Below are 21518 nucleotides of genomic sequence, written 5' to 3' on the forward strand. Positions count from 1 at the left end.
TATTTGAAAACGCTGGAAATACTGTATAATAGGCAATAATAAGCCTGGTGCTTTAGCGTATACCATTTTCGGTTAATTTATTTGTTCAAAGGAATGTTTGTTTTTCTTTTGTGTGTTGTGTATTGCGCCGGAATAAACCATTCATTCAAATATAGATATTTGTTTTATTTTACAACCTCAAAATACATTCATTTGTCAAACTGAGCACACTTGCAAAACCAATTAGCACCATATTAAAAAGTATCGGACATAAATGTTATCATTACCAAACTCCTCGACATTCTTTAAGTAAACTGCATGATACAAAGTTTGTTTTAGTGACAAAATATTAGAAACAGCTAACCATAATGCAGTTTTACTGCAATGCACTGTACAATTGCAACCACAATATAAGTATTTTTAAATACCAATAATACATATTTTAAGTTTAGCTAAAAACAGAACACTACCAGCTTTGTAAAGGAAGATATGGCATATCTCTTGTTGTTTTATGCAGACTCTAATGGCTCTAGTCGCTACGCGCAAATTTACATTTTTGCTTTATTTTTATTTATTTTTACTTGCCTATGTGCTATTTTGATGCCTTTTCTGAAATGCCACAGAATGCTGCCAAAGCTGCAGTCCAATAGAAAAGTAAAGTAGTGCTCCTTTTCTATTGAACAGGGCTTTGGCGCCATCTGGTTGGTACCAATGAATTACGTTGACGTGAACATCTTTACTGAAAGAGAAACTATGTACGTATGTCAGTGAGGAATTTGAAACTGTTATGGGATTGGAGTTTGTGGTTAAGGCTATTCATGATTTTTACTATTAAAATAGAAAATTGTAAAACTTTTGGGGATAAATATAAAGCTTATTATTATTATTATGGGATCAAATCTTGTCCGATGGTTTCATACAAATTAGTGCCCCATTTGCCAAACGTATTTTACAGAAATAAAATAGACCTGTCCAAATCCAAAGTATTGTGTCAAATGAAAACAGTGGACAGGAAGCAGCGGAGTGTCACTCACTTGCTCTCAGCAGCTTGCTCTCTCACGGCAGCCATTTTGGACTACCAGCGCCTAGATCGATTGTTCGGAAAAGGTAATTTTACGTTTCCTCCCCCCCACAAATTAGCATGATTTGCGCTTCTAACATCGCGGCCTTTAAAGACATAATGTGAACGGGAAGTGAAAATTGTCACGTTTAACTGTAAGTGCGGCGACTTAGCTAGTCGTCTTTCTTAGCTTAGCTAAAGCGAGCTCTGGTTAGCTTGATTGAGCCTCCTTGGCTTCCGAATGTACATCCATTTTCGAGGTTTAGGCTACATGGTTTCTTAGTCTATCCTAATTTTAATTGCTAAGCAGTCATGTTTTCTTTTGTACACTGCGCCGTTGCACAACGAGCTCATTCATGTAGCTTTTCCTGTCTATTGTGGGTAATTTTAGCACCACGCTAACGTTTGTTTCACATACTGCATGATGAACACTACAGTCATATTGGCTCCAGTCAGCAACACTCTCATGGTGGAAATGTAATTAAAGTAAATATAATTCAAATTTTCTTGTGTTAGAGAGGAATGTGGGACCAGGGAGGCCAGCCCTGGCCGCAGTGGCCTCTGAGTCAGCAGCAGTGGATGCAGTCTTTTCAGCACCAGCAAGACCCAGGTCAGTAAGCAAAGCACCAATGGGGACCTAACACCAACATTTATTTCTAGTGCCACCAAGTGTACAAGTATGCCTTGTCTTTATTGCATGCTTGTTGTCTTTGCACAGGTCAAGTAGACTGGGCTGCCCTTGCACAAGCTTGGATAGCACATAAGGAGTCTACTGGATCCGAGCCCAATATTCAGCCCAATGGACAGGACATCCCAGGTCTGGAACTACCTGCACAGGGCAACCATGGGTCCTTCCAGGGTGATTCTGCTTTTGGCAGAATGTGGCAGCCAGGTACTTGTCTATAAACATAATCAAATTAATTTAAATATTGTAATTTCTTATTATAATATAGCTCTTTACTACAATATTGTTTTCAGATTAGTTTTTGATGCGTAATTGATGAAAAGTTTTATAACTTGATATTTGATCATCTCTTGTTGTGTAATCACAAGCCTTAAAGAAACTAAGCGATAAACGCACTTTTCCATTAGTCTGGTTCCACATTGAGACGGCCTTGTTTGGCAACGTTTGTTTGCCTTTCCATCAGACTTTTTCGGGGCCGAGCAGTTACAATGGAACTGCTTTCAGAACCATCTAAGAGGTGGTTCTTAGTGCCAGCCGTCTGGGGCCAAGCAGGGCCATGACGTGGTTGGCTGACAGCGATGCAGCAAGGAGCTCCGTTGCAATGCCCATTTCCTGGTTTTATATATGAAAAAACTGTGACTGATTGTCACCAATACTTATGAGTACATGTGCAAGCATGTGCTAATCATAATCTGAAAATATTAGAATTTTTATTTTTATTTTTTATCTTCATGTCGTGACGTTGAGTTTCCTAGTTGCCTCATAGACACAGAACATTACATCACTTTATGTCAAATTTTTTTGGACTGTCACCAAAAATTATGAGTACATGTGATAATCATACTCTGAAAATGTTTGAACAAAATTCACAATATTTTGGATTATATTAACGTCAGAATGTGCGAATATGCATATGAATGTGACAACGCTAAAAATAATCACTGATGATTGATCATTCTTTATGGCTACAACTTAAAATATTGAACTTTTAATATTCAAAAAGAAACATATCATTGTAATTATTAATGATGCACCGAATATTCGGCCACCAAAAATGTTCGGCATTCGACCAAAATAAAATTAATGCTTAAAGAATATGGCTGAAATAGGATGTTGTGGTGATGCAAGCAAAAAACGCTGTCTTTTTGTCGTGTGAGTTTGCATCGGTGGGTCGCAGCAGCTCCCGGGGTCATTGCGCACACTGGAGGAGAGAGGCGTCGACTCGCTTGGTGTACAACATTTAAGCGGGTGGAAAAAAGACAGAACTGCCGTGTACCAATACTATCTATTTGTGGAAAAAATATTAAATTGATCATATTTGGATATATTGGGGTTTCCGCCGGACAGCAACAAAATGTTGCATTTAAAAAGTTCTACAGGCTATCAAAATCCCCTCAGCCTATATACCTCCAAATTGGGTGTTTTCTAATAGCTAAACTGCTGCTTTCATGTGTTGAAACTTGTCCACAAAAATCATTGAAATTGAGCTATCCCGTCAAGGGAACTCACAACTGCTGCTACTGCTGCGACTGAGATTTTACAGAACACACATCACCGTTTAATTTGGTACATGTTCAAATGTTGTCTGTTTGTAACAGTACTTGAGATCTCGACATGGGCCAGAAAAAGGTACATTTGATTCATAAGACATCTCCAGGTTATCTGACCTTTTGCCACCATATTCAAAATTACTATGCAAATTATGTTTTTTTTTCTTATTTCTATAGTCTATGCAGTGTACTGTTCCAAATTTCTAACACTGTTTTGGAATCTATGTTCTCTCATAGTACAAACAGGTAGTAGTAGATAAATATTTCCAGTGTTCCAGCAGGTCACATTCTGGTACTTTACAGCCATGCATTGCTATTTCTGATCCAATTTCATTTTAGCTAAACAAAGCAGCACTTCTTAATTGCTAAAGCCGCTTTTCCATTGTACCGGTTCTACCCAAAACAGCCTGGCTCTGCCCTGTGTGGTCCCTTTTTGATTAAACTTTTTCAGGGCATGCGGTTACAATGGAACCGCTTTTCAGAACCTCCTCCAAGGTGGTTCTAAAATGCAGGTCGAGCGGTGCGGACATCACTGTCACCTGAATGGCCGACAGATGTAAGCGTATCTTTAAAAGGAACCCAGACTGTCATGACAAGTTTGCTCTATATTATTTATTTGGTTGTTACAATTTTGAGATTAATTTTTGAAAAATAATTTCCAGTTTAATAAATTTTGTAGAAACTTTATTTGGACGTACGCCGCCATTGCTATTTACGTTGCAACGCATTCAGTGCGTAGTGACGTAGAATGGCGGTAGGCTCTCTGCCGAGCAATGTGAAACGCCTATAAAGAAAGCAAGGTAAGCCTCCGTAGCGTTCCTAAAGGTGCGATCAAAACTCTTGAATGTGTCTGGTAAATGACGAGAGCACGGCGTGGAGAAAGGTAACTCTTTCAATTGTATGTTGGTTCTTTTGAAACGTTATGAGGCTATGATGCTTTCTTTATAATTATAGGCGTTTCACATTGCTCGGCAGAGAGCCAGCCGCCATTCTACGTCACTACGCACTGAATGTGTTGCGACGTAAATAACAATATGTCCAAATGGGGTTTCTATCTATTAAACTGGAAATTATTTTTCAAAAATTAATCTCAAAGTTATGTTGGTAACAACCAAATAAATAATATAGCGCAAACTTGTCATGACAGTCGGGGTTCCTTTTAAGTGATGCGGTAAGTAACTGCACTGCAAACGCCCATTTCCTGAGTTTATGTGAGCGAGACAGAGCCGCCCGCTGCCAAGTCATAAAAATACAGTACACATACTGTCTTTTGCAACAGTACTTAACCATATTTACAATTTCATATGTACCAATGGATGAAATAGTAGAGCTTGTTGATCAAAATTTTAGCGAGTGCCGTGCACCTTGCAGTAGGCTTGACCGCGATGAAGACATCCTCCAGCAGGAGCCTCTTCGGACACCGGATGGTGACGATGAGGCATCGGAGGCAGCAACTCGAAGAGGTGGTCAAGTAAATTAAAGACCTGGCGACGTGCGCACGACAAGGCTTAACCTTAAACCTGGACATTGATTATTTGTCGTTGTGAAAGCTTCCGTGCTTTTGATGAGCTGTAATTTGAGACATCGCCACATTATGCACACGATTCAAAATATAAATCACCGTATAACCAGTGGCTTACGGCAGAACAACGCCTACTGTGAGTGTACAAGTGGAGGCGCACACTTCAGTTGATCCCATCACCAATCCCGCCCCCTTTGATTGGTGCCAGTTTTGTAATGCATAAGCATAGGGTCCGGGCCTTTCTGTAACCTGTAATGGAAAAGCGGCTTAAGAGTTGAGAATGGTTGGAATATTGTATCTTAACAATTGATTATTCATTTTTCCTATCAGTGGCTGAGGAAGTGGTAATATTTTAGTTCATTCAAATCTACGGTGTCAAACAAAGACGCATGCTCTTGTTTTTCTGTCCGCCTAGGTTTACCACACATTGATTAAATATTTTGTCATGCACAGAATGGGGAATGCATGGCCAACCGCCACCGCCTCCTCCACCACCTCCTGAACAAACCTGGATTCCTCCTGGCTCAGCTCAGATGGATGTTGTGAACCCCAGTGAAGATAGCAACAGCCAGGACAGTGCAGAGTTCAACTCTGAAGCGCGCCGCGGGGTTTTCCCCCAGAACAGCCATGGGTATGGGGCACAGCCCGACAGCTACGCCATGGCCCCCATGGCCATAAACCAGTTTGATTATCAGGTATGCAGATGATGCAGTAAAAATTGTTGAAGCATTTGGGTTTTCCATAGAAACGTTGCCAGGTCCAATCATCTAGGTGTATCAGTCATTGCCTCCTTGAGGCAGTTGAAAGGAGTCTATTGGCATGTTGAGGATCCAGCATGGTTTGGTATTCTTTTGATAGCTTTTGAGCCAAACAACTTTTCCAGCAGTCGTGGGTCATCTTGGCTTTTAGCATTCCAGAAGATGATGTGCCTAACCCGGCATTTCGATTACTTCATGTAACTTGTGATTTTTGTGCTGTCTCTTAACAGCATGGAGCTGCTTCAGCTTTCCCCCCGCCGCCCTCTGGTTTCCATGCCCCATACTGGCAGGGTCCCCCTCAGAACAGACGGGATGCCCGACCACCTGGCTTTAGGGACCGACCCAGATCCCCTCTCCAGCTTCCTATTAAACAGGAAGCCCCAGCACCTCTTGGTAAACCCATTCTCGTTTAATGGGCTATGCCTGTGACACAAACTAAAATGAACACAAAATAATTTTCCCGACCATTTCTCTTAGTACTTTGAATGTAAAAAATTTCCTTATTTGTATTTCCTAATTATCATTCAATAGTTGGATTTCCATCCACCCATTTTTATTAGAATTTTCAAGAAATGTGAAAATAAAACTGAATGGAAACGCTAGAAATTAGTAAATAGAAAAGGAAAATGCAAATTCTGGCTATGGAAACAGGTTTTGCGAATAACCGCTGGCAGGACCGGATATAACGTCACACGTACGTTTGTAGTCCCAAAGCAATGTCGGACGATAAAGTAAGGTATGTTTGGGGGGACGACGAAACATAAATCTGTTTGGAATTAGTTAGAGAATTGAATATTAATGCTATTATAGATGGAAAACAGCAAAGAAACGCTACGTTTATCAAGAATTACAAAAGAAAACTCATACGACATCGTCGCAGTCGCTTCCTGTTTTTCTTCTTCTTTTAAATTACTGGTGTATACCGCCACCTACTGCGGCGGAGGCCCCTCTCAATATTTGCAATAGAAGAACAGATGGAAACGGGCATAAGTCGCATGTCCGCTTCGCGCATTTTCAGGAAATTTGCTTAAAAATTTGAAACAATTGGATGGAAACCTGACTATTGTGGGAACTGAAGTTGGAATGCCAATTAATTGAATATTGAGTGATGCAGTCGGTGCCAAATTAACAGTAATATTAAAGTAGTAATATGTGGTGCACTCATTTGGACCTTTGACCACCTCCAGATGCAGTGAAAAGGCGCACATTACCTGCCTGGATCCGTGAAGGGCTAGAAAAGAGGGACCGAGAAAATCAGAAGAAACTAGAGCGAGAGCGAATGGAGAAGGAGCGTGCGGATATGTCAAAAGAGGATGACAGAGAGCATGAGGTGGATGAGGGGGGTGATGGGCCTCGTCTACCCCGAAAGAGCAAATTTGTAAGCAGACTTTTTTTTTTTTAAGTGTCATCCTATTGTAAAAACAGGATTTTTCTTTCTTATTCTTGGTGAAAGATATTGAAAGTCATGAACTGTTTAACGTCTATACTCTTGTTTTTATCAGGACAGTGATGATGAAGCAAATGAAGACAATGATGAAGAAAAGCCTCCTGCAAAAAAAGAGTTTTTTGTGCAGAGCCCATCGCCTCCTGCAGAAGATAGTGAGCCTGAAATGACGGAGGAGGAAAAGGAATTCCAGATGGTCTGTCCTCCGTTACAAATGATGTCATAGTTATGAGGGTACGGCTGACTGGATTTCTGTTTTGTTGCTTCAAGATGATCGTCACAAAGACACTCCTTACGGAGATCCTTCTGGAAGTCACCAATGAAGAGATCCAGCATGTGGCAAAAGAAGTGCACCGCAAAGCAACACGAGGTCTGCTCTTGTCTTGTTCAGCTAATGCTTTATTGCTTTTCACACAAGCAGTTGAACTTTAAACTGAATCTAAGATGTGCACAATAACCAATTCTGGTAAAGAAGAAGTGGCTGAGCATTAAAGGGGAATATGATATAATTAGTATTTACAACCATTCTCTGCTAATGCATCAGCAATAGCTGAGCATTTGAAACCTGTAGTGTTCAATGGCACTTAAGGTCCTGCAGCCCAGCAGCCACCAACATTAGGAGCCATGTGGTGCACTAGTACAGAGTGGTTCGTTCCCTCCTCTGAATGCTTTGATGTGGATTGTCTGACGGAAGTTTGTTTGTTAACCCTCTCTCTTTTCTCCCATTTTTTTTTATTTTTTCTCCTGTTACCAATGGCAGCTCATGTGAATAGTGCTTTATCTGTGACCCACCCCTCCCCACCCCTTCTCTAGCGACTCTTGCCTTTGAGAGAATGGCAATATGTGTTTTAACATGTTGTTCCTGTTGTTGATGTGAATCAAAGCTCCTGCAAAACAGCTGGCACAGTCAAGTGCACTGACTTCTCTGACTGGTCTCAGTGAGTATCCCTTTTTTTACGGTGGGTGGGAGGGCGGTTAGGAACATAAGAATTTTTTTCTTTATTAGTCCTATAGTTTGGGGGAAGGTGGCAGGACAAATCATCACCCAAATATTCACCATAAGTTGTCGCAGTTCAAATAAAGCTCGCTGGTTGTTTTGGGTGTCGTTTTGCCCCCTTTTATGATAGAAGCATGCAATACATCAATATTGTTTGGTCTAACGTTTTAAGTTATACAAATTACCTCTAAATCAGACTTTGGGTTCAGATTGATGATTTCACACATGCAATGCAAGAACTTGATGTTAATCCTTGTCCAACACTAAAATATGGGGGTTCTGTGTTGGCAGGCGGACTGGGTGACTATGGTTCAGAGGAGAGTGGAGACGAGGACGACCGCAGCGCCCGAGGGTCGGAATCCTCCGACACTGATGAGGAAGAGTTGCGCCTTCGTATCCGGGAGAAGCTGGATGCCTTCTATCGCAAGGAGCGAGAAATGCAACAACTCCAAGAAAAACAAGCGCAAGATGCTCTTCTTGCTCGTGGTGGGACCTTATTATATAGTGTTTAATTTATGATTACTTGTAGTCATGTTGGCTGTAAAATCGCTACCTCAAGTACTCACAACAAGCATTTTCTCCTTTTGTCTCTATAGAGGAAATGGTGAAGGAACGATTGAGCAGAGAAAGGGTTGAATATGATGAAGGCCAGTCAGAAAATTATCACAAAGAGGAAGTAAAAGAGAGGGAGCCAGAGCCCTTGGTAGAGAAGCGTAGGTCTCGTAGTGAGATTGAGAGTAATGAAGGAAGGCATTCGGGCAGGGGGAAGGAGAGGTCAGGTAGAAGTGGTAGCAATTCCCCAGCCAACGGTCACAGCAGCAGCTCTCGTTCTTCCTCCAGCCGCAGCAGCAGTCGGTCGTCCTCTTCATCTTCAACATCATCTTCTCGTAGTTCCTCGCGATCCTCTTCCCCTCGAAGGAAAAGGAGGCGTAGTAGATCTTCTTCCCATAAGGCCCGCCGGCGTAGTCGTAGCCGCAGCTCTCGTAGACGTCGCAGTGAAAAGGTCCGGGACAAGAGAAGCAGCACGGAGCAAAGAGCGGCACACCGCAAGAAAGACCGCAGCGATTCCAGAGAACGAAGGAATCGCAGGAGTGTCTCTAGATCGAGAGACCGGGGCAGGGCCCGGGGCCGAGACAGCCGTAGTCGTAGCAGAGACAAGGGCAGGGAGAAGGAGAAAGACCGAGATAGGGAAGAGAAAGATGGGAAAAGAAGCAGGGAGCGCGGAGACAATAGTCACAAGCACAAGCAGAAATCCTCCAGCAAAGATGAAGAGAGGAAGCGAGATCGAAGCCGTAGCCATGAGAAAGACAAAAAAAAGAAGGATAAAGATAAGGAGAGAGACTCTGAGAGAAAGAAAGAGAAACCAAGGACTAAAGAAAAGACCAATTCTTCAGTTAATGAGGAAAATGGCAAATTAAAGAAACGGAAAGAGATGGACTCTCAGGCTGACTCGCATGGTGACAAGTACTGCAGGCAGGATAGCAAATCCAGCAAAAAGGGCTCAGCCAAAGCTAGCAAGAAATTGTCCAACTCCGATTCAAGCAGATCTCCAACACCGGAATTTAGTAAGGAAAAGAAATCTAAGAAATCCAAACGTAGTCGCTCACGGTCAGTGGAAAAATCGCACAAGTCTGGTAAGAAGGCAAGCCGCAAACACAAGTCTAAGTCGCGATCAAGGTAGTATTCATTTTTGTTCTCTTATATTCCTATTCTGTGTTCTCATTGTATGTCTAAATGTGATTTCTCTCAAGTCATCTTAACCAACATGTTTAAATTGTAGGAAATGATCCATTGTTGGACACATGTTTTGGGAAGCTGGCTATCAAATGCAATTGTGTAGATTCAACTATGGCCTCATGTTGCAGTGCTCAGGCCTCTTCTGCAGTGTGCCTTGCAAACTTTATGATGCTTGAGAGCTTTCGGGGCCAATTTGTAGGTCAAAGGGAATCACACCTCAGGTCCTACAGCATGTTGTGCAGGGTAGACTTTCAGAACAATAATTTGTGAATGAAGTATTTTTTCGGACAATATCTGGTGTGTGAGGTGGGAAAGTTGTATACTGAATGTTACTTTTTTTGGGGGGTCTAATAAATTCTATCAATGCATTATTAATCTGTTTTTGTGTGTCCTTTTCCAGGTCAGCTTCCCCAAATCGTCGTAGCAGACACTGAGGACGTGCTTCCCCACATCTAAGTTCCACAAATTCAAGTGGCTTGTCTCATTGTAGAGGCAGTTGTGTAGGTGGTCATCCCTTTACAGTTCTTTCTCCGCTGTAAATATGTTATTTTTAAAGTGTGTTTGAGGAGCAAGACGTGAATAGTTCATTCAGTCTTTCTTGTATCATTGGCGAAGCATTAAATCTTGGCTGACACTATGAACTGAAGTTGTTTTAACAGGATCCGCAGCTTTCGCCACCAAACGTTATTGTAAGATCTCCAATAAAACTATTTGTCCTTGTCTTGCCTCATTGATTCCTGATGCTGACTAGCGTTAACATGCATATTGATCAATTTAAAATGGGAAAAAAAGAAAAAGATTTGGTTGTTCAAGTTTTCTGTTTGTATTATGTTATTTGTCTGGGGTGGCACAAACTCACTTGTTCAAAAGGAAAAAATAGATGTAAAGTTTGGAGCCGAAACCGTCTAAGTCATGTAGCAGACAATGGCATCTACAGTAGTTGGTAGAGTTATGCTAGCCTACTTCTTGACTGCCAAGGTGCCCTTGAGCAAGGCAATAACCATCCTCTGGTCTAGCTCGAGGTACAGCACTGGACACCCGCATACGCAGTACAGCATCTGCAGATTCACCCATTTGCAGATGTTTTTTTTCTTCAATATATATATATACATTTATTTTTTTGCAAAGCCGCTGATGAACATCAAATCTGCGTTATTCCAACATCTCACCTCCAATGCATTTCAATTGGTCTCAATTGTGAGAAGGTGAGGTGGCACATTCCCTCTGCGAATTGCAGGGGTTCACAGTACAACGGTGTAAATTCAGTTTCTCCTTTAAGGGATTATAAGAATTACTGTAGCCCTAGGAAAACGTTTATAAGGATTTAGGTGGGATAATGTCGGGATGACTAAACAGGTAAGCTACATTTGACTTAATCTTTTCAATGCACGTCCCAAAATTTCAGTGTTTAAGTAAGATGTGCACAACTTGCTGTTCTCTATCAATAATGGCAAATTGATAGCTAGTGTTTGATACATTCATTTGCCAAAACATTTACTATGTTATATTTTTATTAGAAAGTCATAATCGTCCTGTTCAAATTTTGACATGAGACCCAAGATGACGCCTGGCAGGTGATAACATTACTTTGCCATTGGCGATTCTTGTCCAAAGGCAGGTAGCTGCAATGCTGCATGGCGCGCCCATCCAGTGGAGTGGCTTGGGCGCCATCTACAGTATAGCGGCGGATTTAGAGGGTTAACCTGCAAATCGTGCAAAAATGAAGTGGAGCTATTCATCCGCGAGTGAAAAAAGAAAAAAGGCAAAACAGTGTGGTGGTGGTGTTACGATAAAAATGGCATGTCAAAATGTTGCTAGTCTCACTTTACTTACATTAGCAAGCATAACCATATTATGTATTAACTGTGTTGTCCAAATATTTTAGTTGTAGAAAAATTGTCTTATTGTATGCAGGTAAAGCTTCCTGACTAACAGAAACTATATTTTAGATATTGTTATCAAAATATATATTTTTTATTTTTGTAAAGTGATAACAAGTACTGGTGGCCGGGGGCCCCAACAGTTCCTATAATTTAATGTTGGTTTTCTTGTTGATTGCCTCTGCGAAAACCAAAATAATGATTTTCTAGCCTAGCCATCACAAAAGTTACATTGATGCGATGCACGTAAATTGATTCAGCATAAATTATGCGCGTCAGGAACCTTCGTCTACTCTTTTCTGTTTTTGTTTCTGAACGAACAGTTTATATTAGAGTACCGCGGTCCTCTGTCAGCGTTTTAATGTCAAGTATTATTTGTCATTGTATTTAACATGTTCGCAAACAAGTTTGGACGTACCATGTTAGGGTTGTGCAGCCGCAATGCAGGGTCCGTATGCGGTGTTGTACAAAGTAACGTGGGTCGGAAACGATTCAGTTGGACTGTGTTGTGTCAACGGCGGACGGTGTGGCTCCAAATGAATGCTGGGGAGCGGACACAACAGCACGCCATGCGCCGTCCTGGCAGGTACTGTAAGGAGTGTGTTGTGGCATTCCTCTCAAAAGAATCTCTTACAGTAGTTACACACATTAAAAAAGTCAGAAACAAATGTTTGACGCAACAACAGCTAGTCCTATAATTCCCCACATAAACGTAAAGGTTTGTATTGACACATAACATGATAAACAATTGCTAAAATGGGAACTCTAAAACTCCGAATTGGCAGTTCATGTAAGAGGCTGTTTAAACAGTCCTTTAACAATTTTTTTTGATTGGTTAAAGCAATAAGAATGTAAATTTTTAAGAATACTTTTTAAAATCGACACAATCTAACTTTTGCACGTATAGGCCTACACGTTCATTGCATTAGTTCATGTAATTTTGTGCGTAAATAAATCAATTGTCATGGACTACATCAGGGGTGTCCAAATCCAGTCCTCAATGGCCACTAGCCTGCATGTTATTAAATGTTTGCCTCTTCCAACACACCAGATTTAAATGACCAACTCATTAGCAAGCTTGGCAGAAGCCTGCTAATTATCCTGATTGTTTGAATCAGGTGTGTTGGAGGAAGGAATCGTCTAACACAGGGGTGCTCAAATTAGGTCCTCAAGATCCCCTATCCAGCCTGTTTCCATGTTTCCCTCCTGCAGCACTGCTGAATCTAATGATCAGCTCATCAGCACGCTTTGCAGAAGCCTGATAACGATCCCGATCATGAATCAGGTTTGTTAGTGGAGAGAAACATGGAAAACAGGCTGGATAGTGGCTCTCGAGGACCGAATTTGTCCACCCCTGATCTAACACATGCAGGATAGTGGACCTCGAGCACCTGATTTGGACACCCCTGGACCACATCATGTAACTGCTCCGAAAGGATACTAAACATTGCAGCGTCACCATTTAATTTGCTGTCTTTTTCATTTCCTCTATCGCAACGATACGTTGATAACTGGATTCAATCAGTGATCCTTCAGACTACAGTTTCTTCAGAAAACACATTTCTGTCACACCGACTTATGCTGATTGACAGGGTGGTCTTGACTGCCACAATATGCTGACCGCTCTTATGTATACAAGAAGTGGCTGGACACAGGCACGGTGGCCTCTAATCTAGTGTACCTCACTTCTCACCCAAAGTTAGCGGAGATAGACTCAGCTCATCTGTGACACCAATGTGCACAAGTTGTGTAAATACCTAATTCCCTAATCTTTACACATCAGATTGATTAGCATGTGTCATTGTGCATAAACAGAACACATACGCCATTTTCCAAATTGACATGATGTCATGATCAGCCCTATTTGTAATATTTGTGCATTTCCCCCCTGCCAAGTACAAGAGAAGTCCATCAAACCACAGTGGACCCCGATGAGCTGAAACGGTTCCGTTCACTTGCCAGCAAGTGGTGGGATGAAGATGGCGAGTTCAGGGCCCTTCATGCTATGAATGACCTGAGAGTGCCTTTCATAAGGTGTGTTTGCACAGATGATGTATTGCAATGAATATATTTAAAAATGTAATGTTTGGAAGTCCTGCCAAAGTGGTCTATCAAATATATTGGTTGTCTAAACACAACCTGGGGGCATCTCTTCTTGTGGTGTATAAACTGAAGATGACAAGATTCCTCCACTCATGGGCACATTTTCAGCCAATAGCATTGGAGTGTCTCCGGCGCTGCATATGTGTACGCTTTGGTAAGATCTGCTGCTGGAGCCGAGCATGATAATCACTACTTTGAGGCATCCAGCGCGGAGGCCATAGCGGCTCTCCTCCACCCCCACTGTGATCTCTTTGGTGCCGTTGACGTGTCGCTATGGTGACAGTATGACATATCCAGTGCCCGTGTTTTGAGTGTGGCTGATTTGCCTGATGCATCTCTGGCCTCGGGACATGTCTGAATGAGACGCCACATCATTTGTACTATTTCTGCAGGGTTGTCACCTTCTGACATTCTTGCTGTGATATTGTTAATGCTGCTGTGGTGCTTTCTTCTATAATCATCTCATGCGCATTTGGAACCACCTCTTGTTTAGCAAACAATTTTCATCACTCCCACTATTTTTCATTTGGGTATCAGGTCTATCAGTATTTCATCAAAAACACATATTAGATTCATAGCTTGTTGTGACAGTTCATTAATCCATTAATGTTTGTAGGGTTTCCACATTTCAAACTGAATAATCAATAAAAAAACAAAACAGATCCAATTCTCAAATACACTCTAAAAAGAGGATTGTTTAACCAATTTAACCCCTTCAGACCCTTAGATGGGTGCATTGGACATGTCACAATTGCATGTTAAATCAATAAAAAGGCATAATTTGGGTGATGTCAACACTTCTGGTTCATGATTGGATCCCAGCTAATCAATAACAATCGCAAGTTAATTTGCATGATGTTCATATTAAAGACAACCCCACATTTGTTTCTCTATTTTGTTCTTATGTGGGAAAAGAGTCCTAATCAGTAAAAAATACATAAATAAAATAAATTGTCCAGCAGAAAAAATGTGGGTCTGAAGCGGTTAAGATTAAACAGAGAGTTGTTTACCAACTGGTAACACACAATTGAATTAAATGAATCTAAAGTGATATATTAAGTTAATCCAAAGTGGATATATTAAGTTTAATTAATGATGAGGTCATTAAACTTAATATATTAATTTTGGATTAACTAAATTCAATAGTGTGTTACCACTTGAAGCAATTTTATTAAGTTGGTCAATTGTTTAATCCTTTTGATCTTAAATTGATTCAACAATTCTCTTTTTAGAGTGTAATGAGAACAAACATAAAATAGAAAAGAAATACACTAATACAATTAATAAAAACAAATCACAATAAATAATCAGGCCAAGTATGTAAAAACACACAAGGAATTTGTCTTTACAGTCCGAGAAATGCGAAAAATAACAATTGACCAACAGATGGAGGCAGAACAGGAAGTCTGGCGGCTCGCAAATTAGCGCCCCGAGTTTTTTAGATGGGAAAAAAGGAGGGCATGAGGGAGGAGGGAGCGAAAGCTACAAGCCCCAGTCTGCATAGTATGGAGTCGGACCTGGGAAAATGTTTTTTTTACAAGTAGTTACTTTTCAATTAAAGTGCAGTAAGACTGATTGTTAAAGCAGAGCAGTGCACTCTATTGACAGAATTCATAGCAATCAATTGATTATTATGCCCAGATTGCAATATGCTTCTGTCTTTGTGTGAAACATTCATGGTTTTTACTCATTTTCCCGGTCAGAGATAATCTGCTGAATGTCCACAAAGCACGCCATCCTGGAAAACCACTTGCCGGATTTACAATACTGGATGTTGGCTGTGGGGGCGGCCTGCTCACTGAGGTAATTGTGTTTTATGTACGTGAATGTTTGCAGAGCTGGTATTAAAAGAACACGCAGACAAAAGTGTCCCCCTTCAACACAATCTTCTGCAATTGTTTAAATGACTTTCTTAGATGTCAGATTGCTTTGTTGTGCAAAACAAAGATCTGTCACAGTGTCAAATGTGCTTCCAGTGCCCCGTGCTCATCGTCACAGTAAACATTGAAACGTCCGACTCATTTGCAGTTTCTGTTGACTTGACTGGTCTCAGTTTGGTGGAGTGGACAGTCGGTCGGTCGTTTACAATTGTTTCTGTATTCTGTGTTGATCTCTGCGCAGTAGGGACCGAGCGCCTGTCTCAGCTTTCATTCACGCTGAGGATTTACAAGCTGCGCTGCGTGATCCGGAAAGACAAAATCAGGTCCTGTATTTACGCGGCTCACACAGGCTGTCATTTAGATGCCGACACAGGAGCAAGCCGCTAAGTCTGTCTGTGGCAAATGCAAGTTGTTTTTGTCACTGGAAGCCTTCCCATCAGAGAGCATCAGCTGTAGGAGAGAGACAATGGCTTTGGGCGAGCAAAATCACACCAGGCTGCATTTTTAGATTTAGTCCATGTGGGGGCACTAAAAATGCAATCTTAATCACTCCTGACCAATGTTTCCCAGCCTTTCTTGAGCCAAGACACCCATTTTACATTATAATTTTTTTGACACACCACCAAACAAAAATGAAATAAACAGTCTGAATACTGAAATATTCTCATTGTAAAGTATGGGCCTACTAAATTGAACACAGAGCTAATATACTCACAGGTAGCCATGACTTGGTTCTTAATTTGTTTTTAATAAACCCCAGAGGTTTGTTGAGTCAGTCAGGGGTTCGGCAGAGGTCAAGACACACACCCAACTTAAATGATTCATAATGATGTGCACTTCTAAGAGAATAAGAAATGAAGAAACAATCAATGTCCTGAACAATAGCTTAGAGCGCCAGGACTGGAGTTCAGTCTACATGGACCAAGATGCTGACGGTGCTTATAGTAAATTTGTGAATATATTTTGTCATTTGTATAATAAACATTGTCCAGGGAAAGAATATTGTGCTAGGAAAAGACATAGAAAAACTCTCTGGCTCACAAAAGGAATAATTAATGCTTGTAAAAAGAAAAATAATCTCTACAGATTGTATATAAAATCAAAAACAAAAGAAGCTGTATTAAGATATAAGAGATACAAAAATAAATTAACTGATATTATCAGACACAGTAAACAGTTATATTATAAAAAAAATTATTATCAGAAAACAGAAATGATATAAAAATAACTTGGGATGTTCTCATTGGTTTAATTAAGCAACAATCTGCAAAAACAATTATTTTATTGACAAATACGGTACACACAATAACATGAATGATGTCGTAAATAGTTCCAACCAATTCTTTGTAAATGTTGGCCCAGAGTTGGCAGCTGGTATCCCAAACCATGGAGGCAACAACAAAAACACAACTATTACTAAGAATCCTTCCTCACTTTCTCTTTCAGCAACCAATGAAAAGGAAGTGATAAAGATTGTCCATAAGTGCCAAAGCAAAACATCAACCCATTGTCATGATATTGATATGTTTTTGGCTAAAAGAGTCATTTTAAATATTGTAAAACCATTCACTTATATCTTTAACTTATCATTTGAATCTGCTTGTTTGCCGAATAAGATGACAATTGCCAAAGTAATAACTCTGTACAAAAATGATTGCAAACACAGTTTTACTAATTACAGACCAGTTTCCTATTGCCTCAGTTCTCAAAAATGTTGGAAAAGCTTTTCAACTCTCAACTTGAAAACTTCTTCGAGAAGTATAAAATAATAAATGAAGGACAGTATGGTTTTAGAACCGGAAGAACTACCTCTATGGCAATAATTGATGCAATAGAATAAATTACAAATGCACTGGAACAGAAAAAATATGCAGTTGGTATTTTTGTTGATTTCAAAAAAGCATTTGATACAAAAGATCATTCAATCCTTATAAATAAACTGAAACAATATGGTATATGTGGTACAGCTGGAGGCTGGTTTAAAAGTTACTTCACAGGAAGAGTACAATACGTTAAAATGGGTTAATATACATCAGAAGAACTTGACATTGTTTGTGGTGTTCCTCAGGGCTTTGTGTTGGGTCCAAAGTTTTTCAATGTATATATAAATGACATTCTACTAAAGCTTATACTATTTGCAGATGATACAAACATATTGTATTGTAATACTACTTATAATGAGTTGGTAACTGTTGTGAACAGCCTAGGTTTAGTTGAGTATTGTCTGGAGAAATGTATAATTTTTTGATTGTGATGAAATAAATGAACTGCTTGGCCATCATTGGTTGCAGGTTATCGCGCAAGATATTTGGTGCATTCAGAAAACAACCTGTGACTGTTGTGATTGTACATCGTGTGATTTCTTTATTACTGTAAAAGTCTAAAAATAGTACATCTTTGCTCTTTGTGAATGCAGATTATTGTATAAATGGGCCAGAATCCATAGATATAGCAATTTCAAGGTCTGACTGTACCTACCTTAAAACAAAAGATGCGGGCCTCCAAATATGGTGGGAATTCTGACTTCTATCACTCTTGAAAAACATGGTGACAAAGAGAAAAATGTAATTAACACTTGTCTGCAGTGATGCACTTACTAAAGCCCTAAGTAGATCAAGAGTGTGTCAATGCAACATTTCCTGTTTTGTTCTTTCACTCCTGTATGCAATGATAATAATAATATCTCTCCTCTATCACACACCGCCTCCTCCACTCCTCCCCCAGCCTCTTGGTCGCCTGGGAGCCACTGTTTTAGGTATCGACCCAGTGGAAGATAGCATTGGCATGGCACAGCTGCATTTGTCATATGACCCCGATCTCGGCGAGCGGGTCAGCTATCGGGCTTGCACCCTGGAGGAGCTGTCGGCAGATGCGCCGGGAGGTGAGGCCCTGTTCGATGCCGTGGTAGCGTCCGAGGTCGTGGAACATCTGGCCGACCTGGAAACGTTCGCCTTCTGCTGCAGCCAGGTGCTGAAGGTGTGTGCCTGCTTTCAGCTGCTCCCTTAAGTCACTTACTGCTCTGTATCCCTGTGCGCATGTTCGTCTGAGGCACATATGGTGACATTGGCGATGTTCCCTCTGATGTGGCTCAATGGGAAAAGATTAGTGGATTTTATAGATTTCAATTGGCACTGAAGAGATCATCTGCCTGCCTGACCTTTTCTGTTTGTCTTTCACTGTTTCTACATTCATGTATATATTTTATTTTGAAGCACAATTATAAACAAACAAGTTCACTGTCATATTATGTTTAATGTTGAAGGGGTTGGATTGTTTGGCTGAATTGTCTTCACTGAAAAGCTGCTAAATCCAGCAAATCATGAAAGGAAGAAAGGAGATTTATTAATGACCACTAGATGTCGCCCTGGGGAGGCTCACGGAGCGCTTTGAGCATGAATTCAATATCCTTGTTAAAGGCACTGTCCGGAGTTTTGACTATTTCTGTTTGTAATCAAACCGTTTCTGTTTGTAAACAAACAATTCGAAACGGACCCCTTCCATGGTTCAACCCATACGAGCTCAACGTTCACGCCCCCTGCCTCTGACCACACTCAGCCAGCAAGCTGCGAAAGTGAGTGACGAGGCCATAATCACCACCGCACATTAACAGAAGCCCAGAGGTGTAGATTGAGAAGGAGTTCATGCTTAAACATCCTGTATTTAAGAAGTGTTTACTTCTGAGTCAAAACGTTGGACAGTGTCTTTAAACAACTTTAAAGGAGAAGTTAACACAAATGTATTTTTTTTTAACAATAATATGTTGTATCTGCCCTCACTAGTCTAAACACGACGTTCAGATTCATATTACGTTGTGCAATATGAGTAAAGAACAAAAGTCGCCTGTTCTATCCATCTCCAGGGGCAGCCATTTTGCCACTTGTCGACAGAAAATGACATCACAGTTGCTCAAGGCACAACCAATCATGTCTTAGCTTCAGAAAACAGTTGAGCCATGATTGGTTGTCACCTGAGCCATGATTGGTTGTCACCTGAGCCATGTCATTTTCAGTCGATAGCAAGTGACAAAATGGCCGCTGCCGTGAGATGGATAAAAACAAGTGGGTTTTGCTGCTGAACTCATATTTCACAAACACAATATTAATCATAATGCCGTGTTTAGAATAGTTTGGCTGCATATAACATATTATTGTGAAGGCATTTTTGGGGGGTTGACTCCCCCTTGAACACATTCACTGCCCTTGACAAGTATACTTGGCAATTACCTTTTTTCAACGAGGATTGGTGTGGGAGCATCTGATTCTGCTCCACTGTAAATGTCAAACTTGAAAACAACTTCACTGATGCAAAACCACCAGTAGATGACATCATTGCCCCATATATGAGATCAATACAGTTTGAGAGTCCATAAGAGAAGTGACTGCATTTTGTGCAACCTACCTTTTTATTGCTATTGATTATAAAAGAACCGAAAAAGGCAAAATAGGAGAGAGTCTATTCTGTCATTTTGGTAGATATAATCATGGAACACAATCAGGTGTGGGTATTGAATATTTTAACATTTTCTAAAATGGCTGGCAGTGAATGAGTTTTAACAACTATCTTTTCGTTCTCACTAGTTCTTATTCCAACTTTGTAGCGGGGATTTTTATGAGAAACTTTAGGTTGTCTTTACCTCTGCACTTTTTCGAGTACTTTACGTACATGAAATATTGATCGTGTTCTAATACAAACCGTCCATGTTGTCCCTGTGCAGCCAGGCGGCTCGCTCTTCATCACCACCATTAATAAAACCAACTTGTCATACGCGCTGGCCATCGTGGCAGCCGAGCAGCTGCTGCGCATCGTACCCAGAGGGACGCACGACTGGGAAAAGTTCATCAGCCCTGTAGAACTGGAGCGCCGTCTGGAGTCCAGTAAGTTGTCATACGGATCATCACATCATATACGTCACAACGTTGTGGAGAAAGTGTTTTCGCCCTTCCTGATTTGATTTCCATTTTAATATCCCTAACATTTGTACAAGTGTTTAAAATAAGTCAACCACAGTGATTAATGATGCATCACGCATCAATTATTTTTGAAAACATTTTTAATCATGCATAACAATTTATTGTAAGAATGCTGAACAAATGACAACGTGTAAGGTTATGATATCTTTGACTGAAATACTGCAGCTTCAGTGATGAGGGATATTTTACGTGAAATCATGCACCTTGCTAATTTGAACTCAACAATTTTGGTTAATTTGAATGTTCTACAACCTCGAGGGTGCACTACTTTGTTTGAAGTTAAGCTGTGCATATTTACAGCATGTTGCTGTCTTCTCCTTTTCTATTGTGAACCACATCTTACTTCATCCTCCATCAGATGGTTTCTCAGTGCAGTCGGTCCAAGGTATGACGTACAATCCAGCTTCAGGAGCCTGGAGCTGGATCAACAGCACTGCCATCAATTATGCCCTGCACGCCGTCAAACTGGCTGAGGAGCCCCACACGCACCCCTGACAACTTTGAGGCCTCACACAGCTGGGCCAATCAACGTATTGATCAAGAAATAACAGCCAGTTGTCGATTTGCACATTTAGGCGGCAGATGATTATTTAAATGAGTCTGTCAGAAGCAAAGCCGCAGCTCCACAGTGCATCTGTTTGAATGCTTACAGCTCATCTTTTGATAATTCCCACTTGATTCACTGAATATCCTGAACATGATTCATACATGTTCTTGTGTCTGTGTGAGTTTGGCGCCACAAGGCTGAGTATTTTTAGCGTGGAAGCAGGAAGAGGGGGCAGTCACATGCTCGTGAGGCTGGAAAGCGTTTCACGTGCCACTATTATGTAAGAGGAATAAAGGCAATGGCATAGAACAAGTCACATTTTGTCTGATGTTAAAATAGAGAGTGATTATGTTTTCATTCATTAAACACTAAATTTATTCTGTGGGAATCTGACCTCAGACAATGA

The 21518-nt window shown here is 40.7% G+C and overlaps 2 protein-coding genes across 2 annotated transcripts; both read left to right on the plus strand.

Moving 5' to 3' along the window:
- The first annotated feature begins 983 nt into the window (after window positions 1–983).
- pnisr (PNN-interacting serine/arginine-rich protein) lies at window positions 984–10452 on the plus strand. The gene is made up of 12 exons (XM_086078807.1): window positions 984–1086; window positions 1556–1649; window positions 1758–1931; window positions 5250–5491; window positions 5785–5947; window positions 6742–6932; window positions 7057–7194; window positions 7269–7368; window positions 7883–7936; window positions 8287–8481; window positions 8592–9672; window positions 10133–10452. Exons 2-12 carry the CDS (start codon window positions 1562–1564, stop codon window positions 10164–10166), a joined length of 2460 nt encoding a protein of 819 aa, XP_085934933.1. The 5' UTR covers window positions 984–1086; window positions 1556–1561; the 3' UTR covers window positions 10167–10452.
- Window positions 10453–11945: 1493 nt separating this feature from the next.
- Window positions 11946–21428, plus strand: coq3 (coenzyme Q3 methyltransferase). Its single transcript, XM_086078730.1, has 6 exons — window positions 11946–12198; window positions 13509–13646; window positions 15419–15518; window positions 18320–18571; window positions 20310–20469; window positions 20924–21428. Exons 1-6 carry the CDS (start codon window positions 12005–12007, stop codon window positions 21058–21060), a joined length of 981 nt encoding a protein of 326 aa, XP_085934856.1. The 5' UTR covers window positions 11946–12004; the 3' UTR covers window positions 21061–21428.
- The last annotated feature ends 90 nt before the right edge of the window (window positions 21429–21518 follow it).

This window comes from Leptonotus elevatus, chromosome 6 (genome assembly GCF_054856555.1).
Source record: "Leptonotus elevatus isolate MCC_2025b chromosome 6, RoL_Lele_1.0, whole genome shotgun sequence".
NCBI lineage: Eukaryota > Metazoa > Chordata > Actinopteri > Syngnathiformes > Syngnathidae > Leptonotus > Leptonotus elevatus.

What these genes read in the sequence shown, in the direction of transcription:
- coq3 (XM_086078730.1), top strand. Translation starts at nt 12,005, where the DNA reads ATGTTCGCAAACAAGTTTGGACGTACCATGTTAGGGTTGTGCAGCCGC. An exon ending in GCCATGCGCCGTCCTGGCAG is followed by an intron (nt 12,199 to 13,508) that starts GTACTGTAAGGA and finishes CCCCCTGCCAAG; the next exon opens with TACAAGAGAAGTCCATCAAA. An exon ending in GCTGCAGCCAGGTGCTGAAG is followed by an intron (nt 18,572 to 20,309) that starts GTGTGTGCCTGC and finishes GTCCCTGTGCAG; the next exon opens with CCAGGCGGCTCGCTCTTCAT.
- pnisr (XM_086078807.1), top strand. Translation starts at nt 1,562, where the DNA reads ATGTGGGACCAGGGAGGCCAGCCCTGGCCGCAGTGGCCTCTGAGTCAG. An exon ending in TACCCCGAAAGAGCAAATTT is followed by an intron (nt 6,933 to 7,056) that starts GTAAGCAGACTT and finishes TGTTTTTATCAG; the next exon opens with GACAGTGATGATGAAGCAAA. An exon ending in GCACCGCAAAGCAACACGAG is followed by an intron (nt 7,369 to 7,882) that starts GTCTGCTCTTGT and finishes TGTGAATCAAAG; the next exon opens with CTCCTGCAAAACAGCTGGCA.